At 49.1% G+C, this 18,268-nt stretch overlaps 1 protein-coding gene across 3 annotated transcripts in view; it reads right to left on the bottom strand.

Annotated features, from left to right (window-relative positions):
* LOC118292050 (exostosin-1c) overlaps positions 1–18,268 on the bottom strand; it is a 69,160-nt gene that overhangs the window by 49,439 nt on the left and 1,453 nt on the right. For all 3 annotated transcript variants that reach the window (XM_035620706.2, XM_047330204.1, XM_047330203.1), the window contains exon 2: positions 8,775–10,231. In XM_035620706.2, coding sequence (XP_035476599.2) covers positions 8,775–9,721 — 947 coding nt within the window. In that variant the 5' untranslated portion in view covers positions 9,722–10,231. The remainder of the gene's footprint in view (positions 1–8,774; positions 10,232–18,268) is intronic.

Here is an 18,268-nt window from a genome sequence, read left to right on the forward strand (position 1 = left end):
GATGCTTCGCCAAATCCGTCCACGGTGTACGGAGCAGAATCAAAGGTTCATGTAAACACCTCCATGGTTTGCACTCCTAACGGAGTGGATTAAATGAAACCTCCTCTGACACTCTGAGGCTCATATACTGTAAAAACCCTTCCTCGCTTAAACCTTTGCATATACTCTCTCCGGAAGGGTGAGCGGTGAGGGGTCCAGGGGATGGGGAACATGGTGTCGGAGCAGGGAATGAATAGGTTAGCAAAAGAGGGGGACCGTTCTTAAGTTTTTTTTGCGAGCATGCATACATGCATAAATGTGCATGTAACCGACACAATGCTTGTTGGCACGCGAGACAGTTGTGTGTGTGTGTGTGTGTGTGTGTGTGTGTGTGTGTGTGTGTGTGTGTGGCATCACAGACACGGACGGGATGTCGAGAGAGCTTGGCCCCTTCGCGGGGGGGGAACGGCGTCTGTTGATAAATTAAACATTGGCCTCCCGGGGGCAACTGAAGGAGGAAAAAGCAGTGGAGGAGGAAGACGAAGGTACAGTAGGAGAATAGTTGAGGGGTTGTGCAGAGGATACACTCAAAGGTGTGACTTAGAGACAGAGAAAGAACAAGTACAGTCATTTTTAATGCAGGGATTAAAATAAAGACTTCCCAAATGTAAATAAAGCCTGTATGTGGGGTATACGCCCATCAGACAGTTAGTCAAGATACATTTTCTCATCTTCTTTGTGTATGAAAAGACCTTTAGGACCTTCCGATTACCTCATCGAGTGTCACTTTATGGATGAATTATAATGTGTTGTTTTTGCGGCGGTAGGGAGAACAACGGGGGCTCGAGGACTGGAGCGCAAACACGAGGCATCGTGACAAGCAGGTTGGGACTGGCTTGTTTCCTTTTGAAAAAATACAACATTTCAATTTTCTCAAGACAAAGGAATGAAAGCTGCGGATTTTTTCCCCGCCTTCCAGATGAGCAGTTGGGAGAGCGGCGGCAGAGGGCCCCGGAGAGCCAGGGGCCTCTGCCAACACCAACACATCCAAGTCAACGCAGCGGCCAAAGTCATCATCCCCATAAGTTGCGGTAAGGTCGGGGTAGATCTTGCGATATCGCAAAACATGCACTTTTGGACTCGAACTCGCGTGTCTCCCTCGCTCGTAGTTGTGGCCCAAACCAAACAATCATCTAAGGGCTGGAATGTCAGAACCAGGTCGGGACCCAAGACCGAACAAAGAGGTTTCTTTGGCCAAATATTTATCTGTTCTCCCGAAATACCTTAAAAGAGTCGGGTCATGCTGTATCCTGTGTGTTGACATGTCTTGCAGACACAGACGGGAGGTTGGGAAACTTAAAACTGTGGTTTGGATGTTAGAAAACTGAAGTCCACCTCATTACCACCAACAAAGATCATAAAAAGACGAAACCAGTTCGCCGGCCAACAAGTGTTGCTTTTATGGGATTTACAGATATCAAAACAGGCCGGGACATTTCTGTCAATCACCCAATTGGTCACACAATTGTTTGAGCAGAATATCGTTAAAGAAAAAACAGGCATAGAAAAAATATTTTCTATGATTTTCCATTCGTTGTTATCGGGCATTTTCCATTCGTTGTTATCGGGCATGGGGATGTTGTTATCACAGTTTTTCGCCCGACTCCACCGCGGCGGCTGGTCAATTGATCAAATTAACTGATAGCACATCACGCCCCCGCCGGAGTCTGTGTTCTCTCTCTCTCTCTCTCTCTGTCTCTGTTAGGATCTGTTTGGTGTCGACTGCATAATCATCCTCGGGTCGACTCGGGTCGGATCTGCCTGTTCTCGGGTCCTCGACGGATCGGCGTCTCTCCTGTTTGAAAGCGTATTTGGTTTTTCGGGAAAGCCGCCTGATGCGGGAGAACGTAAGTGTGTCACAGGCTACACAAATGTATTACTGTCCTTCAAGTTTTACCTATGCAAGTGAAAGGATGAGGACTCTCTTCTCCAGGGATTAACGGTACCTGACGCCATATTTTCAGACATGAACTTTGATTGTTGAGCTCGCCGCTCGCAAATGACGAAACTGAGCAGGGGGTTGTCTGAGTCAGACATGGGAGAAAAAACAAAGTCCTTCCGCAACAATGCTTAGCGAACCCGCAGGTTCCTTTCAAGCACCGGGGCGCAACCTTTGCTGCACTCTCTGAGGCACTTTGTGACTTCATAAATACTGTATGTATCTGACCAGACTAGTCAGAGGCAGATCAGAGAGAGACACGAGCCGCAGAGGAGGTGAAAGAACGGAGGATGGCGTGTACCCAGTGCCAGAAGGCTGCCTCTCATTTCCAAGTATTCTAAACAGAGACAGCAGACACGGAACACACAAACCACACACACACACACGCACACACACACACACACACACACACACACACACACACGCACACGCACAAGCATCTTCGGGAGAACAATCTCACCGGCCCTAATTACAGTGGGCTGCAGCGTTTCTTATTTGGTTTGCCAAATTCTCAAATCGCACACAGCTCCGGACGCACACACCCACGTATTCAGTTAGACCGTGCGCGAACAAGGGGCCAGTGACTTCACAGCCAGAAGAGCGACGCTGTTTTTCTCTCCAGCGGGGATTCATTTTTTCACGCACCACACACTGGAAGGATTCCTTTGTGGGGACGACTGCACGACATTCACATGCACACGACAGCTCATTTTATTCAAATCTATTTTGTTTTACTACATTTTTGTGTTGATCGTTATCATTTAATTTAGTATACTTAACTTTCATGACCTTTTATTCACTTTTTTTTTATTGCTCGTCTTTATGTTTTTTATCTATCTTCAACTATCAGATAGAAACTCACTTCTTTTCGCAACCAGTACAGTCGCCCTCTGCTGGTCATTCGAGAATGTACAGGTTTCAGCCACTTCAGCGTCGGCTTCACTTTCTGACATGGTGGCAACACTAGGGGTGGGCTGGGTGCCCCTTCTTACAGCATGGTGAAGAAGTGAACCGCTGAGTTCAAACTAAGAGATGACCCCTGGTCCTGAAAGGTCAGCCACCGTCACCAGACGGGGGACCGTTGACAGGATCCGACTCCTGCAAAGACGCGATCCGTCCAATCCACAGACGCTGGACGGAGTGCGTGGAAAAAGTGCCAGGTTTTTCTCAAACTGACTCCTTCTACCTCCGGCCATGAACCTATCAATCACCACCGGTACTATTAAATCTCTAACTTCGCAGCCCTTCACCTCGGTGACGTCCGATTAGTATGCCGCATTCATCCGGAGCCGTTAGCCGTTTTTTAAAGTCTGATTGCTCTCTCTCTCCCTCTCTCTCCCTCTCTCTCTCTCTCTCTCTCTCTCTTTCAACCTTGAGTTGCTCCAAGGAAGGTCGTGAATAATAACCCATCGGTATCCAACACCAGCCCTTGTGCACGCCAAGGCCAAACAGAGAGGTGGAGCGTTTTCGCCGGTGCACATCCTCGAACTCATTTGAATTCTCCCCCCCCCCTTTCAATCGTGTCCATCACCGATTCTCCGTCTCAAGCTTGGTCCGAATCGGAACCTGGGACCTTTGTGTTCTTCCGCGCCACCTTTTGTAGCTCCTAAATGTCCCCTCTCCGTCTTCCTCCCCTCTCCTTTCGCTCTCTCTCTCTCTCTCTTTCACACTCTTGCTCATTTGCATTCACTGTACAATGCACGTTTCGCTTCCCTGTCTTAGAGAATTCTCTTAAGTGAGGGGAAACTAGGCCATTAGGCTGCGGCACGGCTTCTCGCTCGCTTCAATATCCCCTTCTTTTGCAATTCCTCTTGTCCCGTCCCGCTCTCGCTTTCCCCCCCAACGTATTCCTCTGTATTTTCCACAATTTTTGTAACCTTTCTCCGTTTCTTTCTGTCTGCCTTGCTGCTCTTATTGCCTTGGGTACCACTGTGTCCTACCTGCAACTTGTCTCTTTGCCACTTCGCTCTGTTTTCTGTCCCATTATCCACAATACACACACACACACACACACACACACACACACACACACACACACACACACACACACACACACACACACACACACACACACACACACACACACACACACACACACACACACACACACACACACACACACACACACACACACACACACACACACACACACACACACACACACACACCAATAGACTCGTAAAGTATTTGCAGGCACCTTCTGCTCCAGCTCAGATCTCCATTTTTGGCCAGTGGCAGATTTGGACGGGATTTACGAATCATTAAATTGTTAAAATGAGTGAAATTCTGTTTATGAGAAATGGCAGGGACACACGTATTTAATCTGCCCAGCGACAATGGAGACGTAATGGGACAGTTTAAGCCCGTGCTAGTGGTCAGTCTAGATGCCTTTGGGCCAAGTCGGGATGAATCAGGATAATCCTTCTAGATTCCTTCCTCCTGTTTTTCATTTGAGCAATTTTCATTCAAGCTTTTTCTTTTTCAAAAACATTGTTCCCCCGTGAAACCTGTTGATGGTTTGGAATCATGCTGCCTTCGGGTGCTTCCAAACAGACTCTTTCCGGAGGGGCTCTGTGCGACTACGCAAACGTCCGCAAATGTTGCTCCGGACATTTTCCCGCATCTTTTCCGCCAGCCCCTGTAGTAAAATGACTGAGAAATATATCGGACTGAGCCCACATAAGAATACAGCAGGCAAAAATCTACAGTCGCTCCGCGCCTCAAAATTGTCCGGCTCTCGTGAAAGCGCCTGACTCGGATTAATCTCCAACTGCGTTGAACGGCAAACTTACTTCAGAGGGAGCCAGAGGGAGTGTTCCGTCAAAGAACATGCCGGTGTTGGAATGATTCATTTGGATTAACCTATGGTCTTGAAAAAATGGTCAGATTAAGATTTAGAATCTTGAAATGTTGCTCTGAAGCCATGTCACTGCCTGTAGTTGTGTCCTATCCATCAAACCTCTGTGAGGAAGTGAAAGTGTAGGAAAAGAATGTGATGAACGTCTGAGTCAAATTTGCGCACAACTTACACACGCTTGCACACAGTCGGGTTGCAAGAGCACACGTTGCCTTCTGACGCGTACGCACGCGCCACAATTTGTGTGCTGCGTTTGACACACACACACACACAGAGGGACCGCGGGTTTCGACGTTAAACACGCAACATCGTTTCCCATGCTCCAGAAACTGGGATGAGCGGAGATCGGCATCTCTCTCGTATCTATGAGCTTTTTTAAAAAAAAAAAAAAAAAATCAAGGCTAATCCTATCTCAACAGACCAAATCATTATTTTTTTTTTTCATCTTAAGTATTCCATTATTTTTAGAAACTCATTAAAATGTGAATGCTTAAAAGCAATAAAAGCACTGAGCTGTTAGCCCCTGGGGGCGATCAATTTACAGCCCCGCGTTCATTGCCTGAAGAGGTGGCTGGTGCGTTCAGGTTCCCCTTTGGAGTTGAGAAATGATGTCACGTTAGTCCGTTCATCTCTCTGGCTCCGGATTCAGCCCCCCTCCCCCAACCCCCCACCCCCCTTCCCTCCTTCCGCGCCCTTTGTCTGTTGGTTGCCGTCTTGTCCGGGTCCCTCGGGGCTAATCCGCTGGCGTACCAGATGCATGTGCTCATTAACCTGGTACCACCTTCTAAGAGCCTCACTGGCTGTGACACACACACACACACACACGTGCTTGCTCAGTGACCCGGACCATTATTTTTATGAGTACAGTTGTTGGATTATCGACAAAAGACGTTTAAAGGATAATGACTGGGGGGAAGGAGGAGGATGAGTCTCTACCTGGCCAGGACCTGGTTTCTACTCAATCCTTTTTCTTTCATTCCTTCTTAATCCACAGACTCCACGGATCTCATGTTCTACCCCCCTCTCTCTCTCCTCCACAAGACATTTAAAGCCTCCCTACCACCCACCCCAGACCCTCCTTCACACCTCTCTCTCTCTCTCTCTCTCTCTGTCTGTCTCTTGCCAGGGCTAAAGGCCTCACCGTTTCCCCGAGAAAAGAGACCTCGTACAAAAGGCGAGAGAGGGAGGGGAAGAAAAAAAAAAACATGGCCCCTTTTTTGTGTCCTTACAAACGGCAGCTGTCTCTCACGTTGCGTCCCCTCCCTTCACACCCTCGGAGCCGCCTCGCCGTATCCCACATCTACAGCATGGGACCGACGCCCGCCCGCCCGCCCGCCCTCCCCTGGCCGGCATCCCCTCCTCGCCGTCCCCTCACACAACCCCCTGCCTGCCCTGAGTGGCGGATTGCGAGGAATAAATGAGCTCATTCACGAGAAGCCGAGCGGCCCCGTCCCGCTCTCGCCGCCCCCCCGGCCCAATGTAAACAAGCCTGGGGTGGCCAGTCAATTCATAGGCCACGTCGAGGAGTGTGCTCGGATCGGAAAAAAAAAACGCCAACTAACTGCTGCTGATGTTGGCGTAAACGATATCTGACAAGTCGTGTTGTATAGTCGGAAAGGTGCTGAAAAGTTTGCTCCAACAGAGGAGAAGCATTTGAGCGATGCAGACGCAATTTACAGGACTCATCTTGTACGTTTTATCATCTTTCTTGTAATTGTAACTTCCCATTTTTCATTTCACATTAACAGACGTAGATAATCAAGTTTCAGAAGGTGGTCCTGTTTTCTCACCGACGCACACGGACCCTCCACGGCTCGTTTCTTATTCTCACTCCTTCATTATTCCGATTCTTGCGGTTATTAAAAGACAATCTCCTCCTGTCCGTCAACGTTCTGCACCATCTGAATATCCGGCTCTCTTGGTGTCTGCCTGAGAATTCGGAAGAGCGGAGGCTCTATAATGAGGAGCTCTGTCAGCACCGCAGCTTCAGAGACTTTCATTGCAAAGTGTATCGTATGAGTAAGTATGAGCGGAGCACGCGGGCTGTGTGACAGGGCAGTATTGTCCCGATATATCAAACAATCGATATGGTCCAGAATAATGAGGAGGTTGTGACACTTGGACAATAATTAATTCAAGCAGACAGTTAGGCTCGTATTTCCGAATGTACTGTATGATGTGGATGTATTGGTCAGGCAAAAATGTTTCACGATGGCGCCGCGTTGGAACTATGACGCACTGATGAAATCAATGCACAAACTAAACCTTCTACACCTTTAACTAGGTCTCGGTAATCACCCAAATAGTTATGGTGATCACATATCGCCATTGTTGGGTTTGAGATGAGCCCCCCCATAAAAAGGTGTTTTATATATAACCTGCACGCTTTGCCGCCTTAGGCTGTTTTCAGACGTGCACTGATTTTTTTCCTGAACTGTTTCCGGAGGGCCTGTAATGTGAGATCGCAAATGTCCGAAAATGTTATTTGTTATGTTATTTAAATATTTTTTGGTCTAATTTTTGCGTCCGGAACTTTTCCTGCCAGGCCCCCTGGCGAAAATTCCGGCAAATGTCCCCCGTAAGAATGCAGCAGGAAAACTTCCTGACCCTTCAGACGAGGGGGTGGCGCCCTATAACATTAAATATTCATGACTAACTAAGCAATAATCCAAGCTATGCAAACATCTTAATGCATTTTATGTAACTACACGTCCACATCAACCGGCGACAACTAGTATCACTTTATTTGACCTCCCCCTCAACGGTCAGCACTTACAAACAATATATATTCATAAATGGTTTATTATTACACACTACAATGTAGTTTTAAGTGTTAATTATTGTATTTGTCAGCAATATTACTTCTGCAATATTACTTCTGCGAAGACAGAAGCCGATTGAGGCGATACATTTCGAGGGTTCATGTCTGAAAGCAGCTTCAATCTCTCTCTCTCTCTCTCTCCCTCTTTTTGTTTCTGTGCACGCATCTATTTTAATGTTTTTTTTAAATTACTGCCAGAGCATTAATAAGCCAGTAGGAGGCCATGAGACAATAATCGGGAGGATGAGATGCTGCGACAGGTTCACCAAGCTGCTGCCCGGTAATGTAACATGTATTCGGTTGACGGAAGTGTTTCCTGACGCTTCTCATTATGCAATGGTTCTTTTGCGTGAATTGTTTTCAAGCCGCGGCAAAGGTCACATTCTGAAATTTAATTGGATTTAATAGAACATCATCGCGGCCCCATTATTGCTGCAATCACATTTTTTTTCCCCAACGTCTTTTATCCGCCGAGTCCGCAGCTAAAGTGGAAATGGCGAGATTATTCTCCATGCAACAACAGCGGCGTTGGCGACGTGAGGCATTTAGCTGATCTTCGTCGTGACCTTCGCTTTGGCTCAAACACTTTCGGTTGTAATAAATGTCGTGAACACCAGAACAAAATGGAAGTGTGCACATTTGTGCACTTGTTTTTCTTTCATGTTGAACACCGATCATGTTGTGAGAGTCGTCGAATAATGAAAGAGCTCAAGGTCACATTTGCTGAACTGCACTTTTTTTACACAATATACGAACAGAGGAACAAGAGAGCTGCCGCCAATCTTGACCCCGATCTAAATTTCCAAAGACTCGAGTCCGGGTCTTACATCTTTGATCTCGAAAAGCGACCCTCAAACATCATAAACTCGTACGGTCAAGAGACAGTGCGGTCGTAAAAAAGAGAGACAGAAATAACCGGTGGGACACAAACGTTACCACTGACACTGCTGGTAGAAACATATGACATCCAAAAGACCAATAAAACAGCACGTCAAGTTTAAAAAAAAAGAAGGCAAATGGAAACAAAACCATTTTTCCTACTGACTCAAACAGGTTTCTCATCTGCACATCCCCCCACTACTGCTCGTCCCCTCTGGCCCCGTGGGCCCCGGTCTTACCTCTCGTATTCCAAGTTGTCATGGTCACAGCGGGCGTCCTTGTGCTTCTCCCAGTCCTTCCCGTGGCGACACGTCGTCAGCGACACAATGTCCTTCCCGTTGTGGATGTGATGGAGGGCATTTCGGGTGTCGGAGCCGATGCCCGTCAGGTAGCGCTTCCCCTTGAACATCAGCAGGTACTTCCTCCGCGGCGGGATGGTGTTTCTCACCAGCCAGCCGCGCTCGCCGCCCTTCTGCGGGTGGTCCTTGGAGAACAGCGGGATGGAGATGTCGAAGCCGGGCCTGAAATGCTCCGTGTTGAGGCTGGCCTTGGCCAAGATGGCCTGGCCGATGTTGAAGCCCAGGTCCTCCGTGTAGTTGGGCCACGTGCCCGAGTACAGGTTGAAGATCAGGTGGTTCCGCCCGTCATTCCACAGCGGGAAACCACGAATGCGCTCGTCCATGCTGGGCACAAACTGGCCTGATAGCTGGTCCCGGTCCAAGGTGTCTATGCCGAGCACGAACAGACAGGCCTCGCGGGGGTCCGATGTGTAGTACCGCGACTCTCCTATGGACGCCAGGATCTTCCTGTAGCTCTCCGACACGTGGTCGTTCTTCTCCGACGGATAAATGTACACCCGGAACCCCTCGCGGCCCCTGCGGCGGCACCGGGAGAAGTCGAAGCAGGTCTCCATGCGGCAGCGGCTGTCCTTGTAGATGGCCGACCAGGCCTGCCGCCGCTGGCGGGGCGACTCGGCCGAGCCCGGGTCCGTCTGGAGCTCGGCCAGGTGGGCATAGCGGGGCAGGAAGGCCCGGTCGGTCCAGTTGGGCCAGGGGCGCACCACCTCGCCCCGCTGGCGCGTCAGCAGCCGCAGCAAGCGCAGCTGGACTCCCCCGCCCCAGTAAAAGAGGACCAGCCAGCAGCACGCACACAAGCCCAGCAGGACATACTTCTTACGCGCCTGCATGGGGGCCTGTCACAGTCTCTTTCTTTCCGCTCTGTCTCTCGCCCCGGTTTTTTTATTTTTTATTTTTATATTCCCGTTTCCTCTGCCCCTCAGCTCCGTAGCCTCACAGGGGCGGGGGGCCGACTTGTGACTTCTAACAAGGAGCCTCTAACAGGGGACGATGTGTTAACAAGGACATCACTGCCTCAGAGAGCGGCGCGGGCCACTCTGCCATCTAGAATGATGCGATCCCAGTTACTGCCTCTCAGTCTCTTTCTGCCTTCCCCATTTGCTCTGCACGGCACTCTCAGATGTGTGTATCAGCCGGCCCCCGCTGCGCTGTGTGCTCCTGCTGCTGCTGCTGCTGCTGCTGCTGCCGCCGCTGCTTCTGCTGCCGCTGCTGCTTCTGCTGTGTGCATTTCTTCCGCTGCTCAGCCGGGGCGGGAGTGATGAAGGGGGAATTCGCCGCTCTCTCGGGCCAAGCTTGCTGCCTCATGGTGCCTGGCGCGACCGCCGTCTGCAGTTGCCCTCCTGGAGAGAGGTAAACAAACAAGAGTGCACAGATCAGTACACAGGCAGAAGAGAAAAAGTTGCCTGCCGGGCAGCCGGCGCGGAGACATTAGTCGAGGAGACGCCGGCTCCGGAGACGCCATAACTTACACTTTGGATGGCCCAACGGGGATGTGCGTTTTCATTTGGAGAGCTTTTCATTTTGGAAAGACATATGTCCTCCGCAAACCTCAATCACATTTAATGCACAAGAACACGCAGAAAATCAAGAGGCAATAAAGAAGCACAGCTGCCAAATGTTTTTTCGGAGGCGGCCGGCGGGGGGGATTTTAAAAGTGCCAATATCCATCTTCAGGTGGAGCTCATGAAGGCAGAAGAATTGGAGAATTGGTGCTATCTAATAATAATAAAAGTATCCCAACCCTGAATAGCCACAGGAAAGACCACCTCTCCACGAAGGCCACCTATCTTTCCTGGCAATAGAGATGATGGACATTCGCCGGCCACGTGCGCCGCGACGTGCGCCGCCTTCTGGAGCGCTCTCTTCGATACGACGGTGTTGTCTAAAATCCTGCAGACTGGACTAGATATCCTCCTGCTCTTCGAGCTCCAGTCGGGACCCGAGCCGGGCACAGTTGAGCTCCAGTCGGAGGAGGGAAATAAGAGCGAGCGTTCAGCAACCCGGAATGGAGATTTGATGGCGCCGAAACGTCCGTTGACCTCGGAGAGACGGGGTAGAAGAGGCCTTTTTTGTTGCAGTCGCAAAAATTGCAAACGGTTTTTTGAGACTCGTCATTTTTTTTTGCCAAACATCAGCCCCCGTAACACAAGCAGGATACTGTATACGCACGAGTGTGCGTGTGTGTGTGCGGGGAGAACAACTCACACTGCAGGGCAGTGTTCCCACTGCCAGCTGCCACACAAAGGCAGCTTTCAGGTCTCACCTGGCCGCGCTCGCGCTCGCTCTCTCTCCGCCTCTACCTCTACCTCTCGTTCACATTCCTCGCTCCCTGCCTCTACTCCGGCCGAGCAGAGAGTGATGCCTGCCTCCTCTGTTGGCAGTGAAACAAAACGGTGGCACACTGGTGACGCGGGGGGCCAACGACGCATCCCCCTGAATCCTGCACTTTGAAAAAAACGGGCAGAGCGAACAGAGATTTATACTGTATGTGTATACTGTAAAATCCACTCGCGATGACTGTGGACATAAACTGTATGTTGTGATCTGGGCTGCAACCAACAAATTATTTTCATCATTGATTTAATCTGACGGTTATTTTCTCGATTAGTTGTACGGTCCGAAAAATGTCGATGGGGTTTTTCCCAAACTCCCGAGATGATGTTCTGTTTTGTCCACACACCAAAGATATGTAATTACTGTCACAGACGAGCAAAGAAAAACAGAAAATATTCATATTTGACAAGCAGAAAATCTGAGAATTTTTGACTTTTTCTTTCATAAAACTATTTGAACCTGTTGATCGATCATCAAAATTGTTGGCGATTGATTCAGTGGTCGATTACTAATTGATTAATTGATTTAACTGTTGCAGCTCACGTGTCACCATGAATATTTCCGGAGGTTTTCCCGCTGCGTTCTCACACGGCGCTCACTCGTTTACATTTTCCCTGGGAAATTCTAGGAGGGGGGCTGGCAAGAAAAGTTCTGGAAAAACGATACATATTGCCCATATTACCCATATTGCCCCTGATAGTTCAGATTGGCTAAAGTGTTTCGTTGTTTCTCTGGCTATACAACCACCGAACCAGCGAGCTTTCCAAGGAGGGGAAGAAACAGACATTGGGGATCCCATTACATATTCCTTATCAATAATTCATTTTCTCTTTTAGTTAAGGCATTGATTCCCCCGCCCCCTGCTATGCTTTATATCCCCTGCCACCAACGCATACAATTAGACTTCAATCTTCTTCGGGATGCACTCCGGTGGAAGGCTGCGTATGAGCGCTGTCCTTGTGATTTGTGCTTGCGGGGGATAATTGATAGCGATGGCAGGAAGGTGTAATAGAAAAGTGATGGAGGGTATCATTATGACGACGGTAATGCTGATGGGCATGAAGTATTTATTCCGTTGCCTTATCAAATCTAATGCCGAGCGATTGCACATAAGGACGCCGTCGCTTTTTTGTCCTTCTTCCTTCAGGTGTCCATTAAAGCACACTTACGTCGATTTGAACGCACCGAGGTCTCTCCATCAGAGGTTGGATCAACAAGGAGAGTTTCAATTTCCACGCTTAAACTGCCTTTTCACAAAGAGACGCCGTCATTTGAAAAGAAGAGTAAAAAAAACCTTTCCCCTGACACGCTTCCTTTCCATTTAACTTATCAAATATTTGCAGCTCAGAGCTCATATTTGAATTGATTTCAAAAGTGCACCGAGTTATTTCGAAGGCGCCGAGACATCGCAGGTCTCGAGGAGGGTGAAAATGGAATGATTGATTGAAAATAATATTTGAATATAATATTAGAGGATATTAGGGCATGAAATTGCCTCGTTTCAGATAACCGACCGGGGGGAAAAAGCTCTGGCTGTGTGAAAGCCGCTGCTTGTGTTGACCACCGCCATCCATACTTCAGTGTGCAAGGACAAGCCGCGCATTGGCATCGCGTGGCCATTAACAGCCAGCGAGCAACAATGATGAATGCGAGCCGGAGGAACTCCGGGGGCATGTCTGGGCCTGACAACATCCTTGGAGCGGCCAATCGCGGGACGCAGACACACAAACACACACACACACACACACACACAAGTGGCTTTAAGTGGTGGGAGAAGTCCCTCTGTCACGGATCAATGATGGATCATTGCGGTTGGGTGACTGGCTCATTGACTATAGGGGCCTGTAGGTGGAGGGGAAAGGGTTCAAGGAGAGGTGAGGGCCACCTTCTGTCATGCGTTGCCCCATCTTTCACCTTCTTCCCTCGGCTTCCTCCTCGTCCCGCCTTCCGTCGTTCCTTCCTCTTAGTGGCTCCTCTCCCTTTTTTGCCTCGCGCCGCCGCCACGTAAACCGACTGCAGGGGTTCAACTTAAAAAACCCAAAAACAACAGCGCTCTTGTGCGCCTTTCCCTTTTCAATTATTCCCGCTTCATCCTCAAAGGGGAGCGAGGGGAGGCGGGATGAAGACAGGGGCACAAAACGCCTGATCACAGACACGGGGAACACACTCGGCGAGGCCAAACAACTCTTTGATCGTTCGCTTGCCTTGAGTGCAAAAGAGAAAAAAACGTCTAGCAAGAGGTTCATTCCGAGTTTACTGAACAAGCACCGGAATTATGTCAACACCACTCAGGGCAAATAACTGTATATTTGCATCAGAAGTGCTCTGAAACAAAACAGCTCGTGTGAAGCGGCGGGTCGTTCTTGTACCGTCACAGCGGGACAATCCGGCTCTGTCTTGCATATCCCTGCAGCACAGGAAGTACATCTAGCTGTCGTCTCGCCCGTCTTCGCCATCCCGAGCGTGCTATAGAGTTTGAGGTGCGATCCTACAAAACGGGACAATAGTTCTTCGTGGTCGTTTTTTCGTTCTGGCAAGGGAGTTGTGGGACCATGAGGAGCATGTTCAAGTTGCTCCTCTGTTGTAAAAGTGTGAACTGAAACCAGGAACAACTGCCAAATCAACCAGGGCCGGAACGCCATCGGACGGAAACTTTAAAGTGTCGGCGAATATCTGAACGGGCGCGCAAGGTCACCAGGAAAAAGAAACAAGCGGAGGGGACTTACAGGTGAGGCACAAGGACGTTAAAGGGCTGGACCGATCCCTCTTCACTTCCTGCCCCCGGAGCTCTCTTCCCTTCCCTGACGCCCTCTGGCGACTCCGCCCTCACCAATGTCATGTGTCACTCCATCTGGCTCCCTAAGGTTTCGTGGTTTACACGTCGGGCTCATTCCGCCTCGCCCCGCCCCGCGCCGCTTTCCGGAACGGGTGCCGCCGACGATTGGCCTTTTTCCCGCGGGGAAAAAATGCGGCTGCCGTCAATTTGTGTTTCTCGTCCACCGAATGGCACAAGTGCTTACAGTTCAAAGGAGATTTCCGTCTCTCGGGGACAGAGAGACAGAAAAAAATCGTCGCCGGTGCTCGGAAATGAAATCCGCCGCCGTTACGGCCGTTCTCCGGGTAGCGGAGAGAACATTGCCGGTGTAAGAGAGAGAAGCAGCAGCGGCGGCGGCAGCTTCATTAAGTCTGGACTGATTTGGCCGGTAACACACAGCAGGTTGTGAAATGACACTGGATGGGCCCGATGCCTTGGTAAACTGAAATTTTCCATTCCTTCCCAAACGATATGGCTGAACCTTGCCAAGACAGAGGCCTCTGCCGCGCGCTGTCGCACATCCTGGATGGCGGCGCCGACTGTGAGAATCCAGTGTGTCAACGGGGGCCTCTCCGCGGCCGTACATGTGCAGGAGTGTGCGCAGCCGTCCGTCCCAACTATACTTAAAGTGCACATCTGGCCTGCGTGTGTGTTGTCGCTTGGCCGTAAAGCTGGCGACATATTAGTTTTCGGAGAAAAGCACAAATCCTGCGGCGAGGTGGACGGCTCGGCCGGGCTAAAATTAAACCCCGGACTCTGTCATTACACAGGCATGAAAAGATACGACGGTGCGACCCCGGGGCGGGGCAGAGGACAGCCGCGCTTGCGTCGCACGTGTCGTCGCAGCGATTCCCAACACTGTGACCGACCGGCGGTAAGTTTGACTTCTCCTTCTCAACTGAGTTCATCTGGGAATAATCGCCGTCGCAAATGCTTTGAAATTTCAGTCCTGGTCGATTTGGGCAACATCTGTTGTTGCTGTGGTAACACCGCATGCAGTCAGGAATAAAACAGAAAGGGGAAACCGCTGTATCTGTTACACAGCGCAGCCAAACAAACTCAGACAATAACATTTTTTCCCCCCATCGTGCCATGATCAACTGAGATCTGATTTCATGCTGCGCATGATGATGATGATGCAAGTAGCTTTTTCCAGACAATGTAAAAGGAGCCGGACGCCGGCCTGCCGCCCATAACTCGATGTTCTTCATCGAACGGCTCACTGCGGCTGCTGCTTCTTGCGCCATCGTGCCGCCATTAAAAAAACAAAACAAAAAGAATAGTCAAACTTATCTGCAGACACAAACTCCGCCCAAAAATACCTTCTTTGCTTTTTTGCAGTAGATGCATTTTTTGATGACCAATCACGGTGAGAAGCAGCCGCGGTGATAAACACACTGTGGTTTGCGGTTCCTTCACAGTAAAAACGCCAGCCCGTGTTTGGCCAGTTGAACTATTCATGTGACGCAGGACGTGTTGGGTTCAACTCCACACAGTTCTCGCAGTGTAATCAGAGGGGACAGTATAAACAGGAGATTTAAAAAAAGAATTTGCATGCTGCATTATTTCCTGCGAATCTCCAGACACCACCAAAAGGCATTTGACTTTATGGAAATAGTATTAAAAAAACAGATAAACAAATTGTAAGTTATGATCAAATATAATACTGTAGATGTAATTTTAGGGCCTGGATATTTAAACTTCATCTGAATCACAAACAAAAGGAAAAATATTCGGAAAAATATCAAACTACTTTCTTGGAGCAGAAGGTTGGGGACCACGGTGTTTGTGCGTGTTTCTCTGTTATCGTGACAGGATGACTCGGAAGTACGTATCCATTAACTATGATTGTTATTGGAGGGAAATGGTTAACGTTTCCATTACTTTCTGTCTGATCCGTAACCCGAGCTGAAGGCGAGTGTGTGAGGTTTGTTAGTTTGTGGCGAGCCAAAGAAATCCTGCAGCGGTAAAAATGAAAAAAATTAACATTTCAATAAAAACAGGCTGATAACTGGGCTGTGATCCATTCCTTTATTTTTCCCTGTCCTCACCTACGAGTTGCCCTTTGAAATTGGATTGCTCTTACACTCCCAGTCTCCCACACACACACACACACACACCAAAATATACGCATACACACACCCATATGCACATTTTGGATGTGTGCTGAACAAATGGCTTTTGCTGCATAAAAATGAAAACCTCTCCTGCGGTCTCCATGCAGCTACTGGAGTGTTTTTCCATTAGCCCGACCACCTCAGAACCACAACAGCCATAAACTTAATCAAGCGCCGGTTTCTTTTTTTACGAGGCCATTTCCATGATATGGACAACGTTGAGCGCTCGCTGCGCGTGGGCCGAGGGGGGCTCTGACACGGTTAATAAGATGTTTACCTCAAGCCGAACGCCCCGCGACGCAAAAACCAGCTCCCCCCCGGCCGCGCACACATTCCAAACCCGGCATAATTACAAGCCCGGGTTGATTAATTATGTCTCGACAACGTGCTGCACTCCAAACGCCACGAGGGCTAATTAACGGGATGAGCGAGATGGGTAGGAACAATTGTTTGGACGTCCACAGCTCGCGCTCTGCATCCGGCAACGCCGTCCACGGTCCCGGGGACGGAGAATGTGCAGATCAGGCTGCGTCGCCCCAGACGGAGACGAAGATCATAGCCAACGCTGACACACCGCTCCGAGCGTGTATGGTGGTAAAAGCCTGCTGGGGACTGTGATACAGCAAGTAAGCAGCTCTCTGGTCAGGCACCTGACACAACACACACACACACACACACACACACACACACACACACACACACACACACACACACACACACACACACACACACACACACACACACACACACACACACACACACACACACACACACACACACACACACACACACACACACACACACACACACACACACACACACACACAGAGAGCAGAATCAGCGCATCCATCTGCCTTCACTAATGCTCGCAGTGCATCCAGAGCTGCAACTCATCTTATCTCTGCAGCTCCGGGGCCCCGGAGGCGGCCCCATCTCGGGAAGTCGGATCAGATCGACCTATAAACAATTTGACCTTGACAACAAGGGGGAAGATATACGATCCGACCCTGGGATAAGGAATAGACGAGGTTCAATTAGTGCAGTAGCCCTGACATGTGAGATTAAAAAACTGAAAGGCTTCCCAATCCTGCACGGGGAAATAAGCTTTGGAATTAATTTTCCTCCGGTTTTTTTTTCATTTCTTATCGTCCAATTTGTTTCTGAAGATCATTTTTTTTAGTGGAGCAGGGTCACACTCTGCACGGTGACCTTCGGGGTTAATGGCTTCCAAAGGTTGCACACTGATACCCTCACCCTCTCCGATGACGAACGCCTCGATTATGGAAATGCCCACAGCCTCGGGGAATATGAATATTGTCTGAATATGCACCGAGCTCCCAGCAAGACAAGATATGTGCTTCTCTTAAACACCAGGGAAGGTATTACAGAAACCGTCACGAATCCAAAAGAACCATAACGACACAGGGGGGTTGCCGTTACGATAAAGCCGTTTCATAAATCAGATGAAATGCACGTGTAGGGTACAGCTTGCCGTCAGGATCCTCTCTCCTCGGAGGGGTCCTTCTCGCCACATCTCACGATAATGACAGCACTTTATTTTGGGGATCAGCGGAAGTAGCCATCTTTTATTTCCCCCCCATCTAAAACTAACAAGAGACTTGTAATTAAGAGCTGCGATGAACTCGGGCTGCTTTGTTTGTTTCTCTGGGATTCATTATTACGTGGCGGAGCACTTAGGAAGCGAGAGCGGGTAATTCTCTGCCCATTCTCCTGAGCTATTAGATAATAAATGTCTTGAACGCCAGAGAGACGTAAGATAAACAGGAGGCGGAACAAAGTTGTTGTTTTTTTGGGACCGCATCGAGAAGACACGACCCCCGTTTGTGTATTCATCTTAAAAACTGAAGTGTTGTGGAGATAATAGCTGTCGAATAAATGGAAATTCCCCAGAGCTGTGAGGCGAAATTAATTCAGAATGAAAAGGGAAGTTATGTTATATGCACAATATACTGCTCCCAGAATGCCTCAGACAGTTATTGTCCTCATTTGTAGCCTGTAAAAAAAAAAAAAAAGGCTGATGAGTAAATGTTTAAAGTCAATTTTTGATTTAGTTTTCAAAATGCTGGCCGGCAGCATTGACAGGTGAACCT

The sequence above is a fragment of the Scophthalmus maximus genome, chromosome 22 (assembly GCF_022379125.1).
Source record: "Scophthalmus maximus strain ysfricsl-2021 chromosome 22, ASM2237912v1, whole genome shotgun sequence".
Taxonomy (NCBI): domain Eukaryota; kingdom Metazoa; phylum Chordata; class Actinopteri; order Pleuronectiformes; family Scophthalmidae; genus Scophthalmus; species Scophthalmus maximus.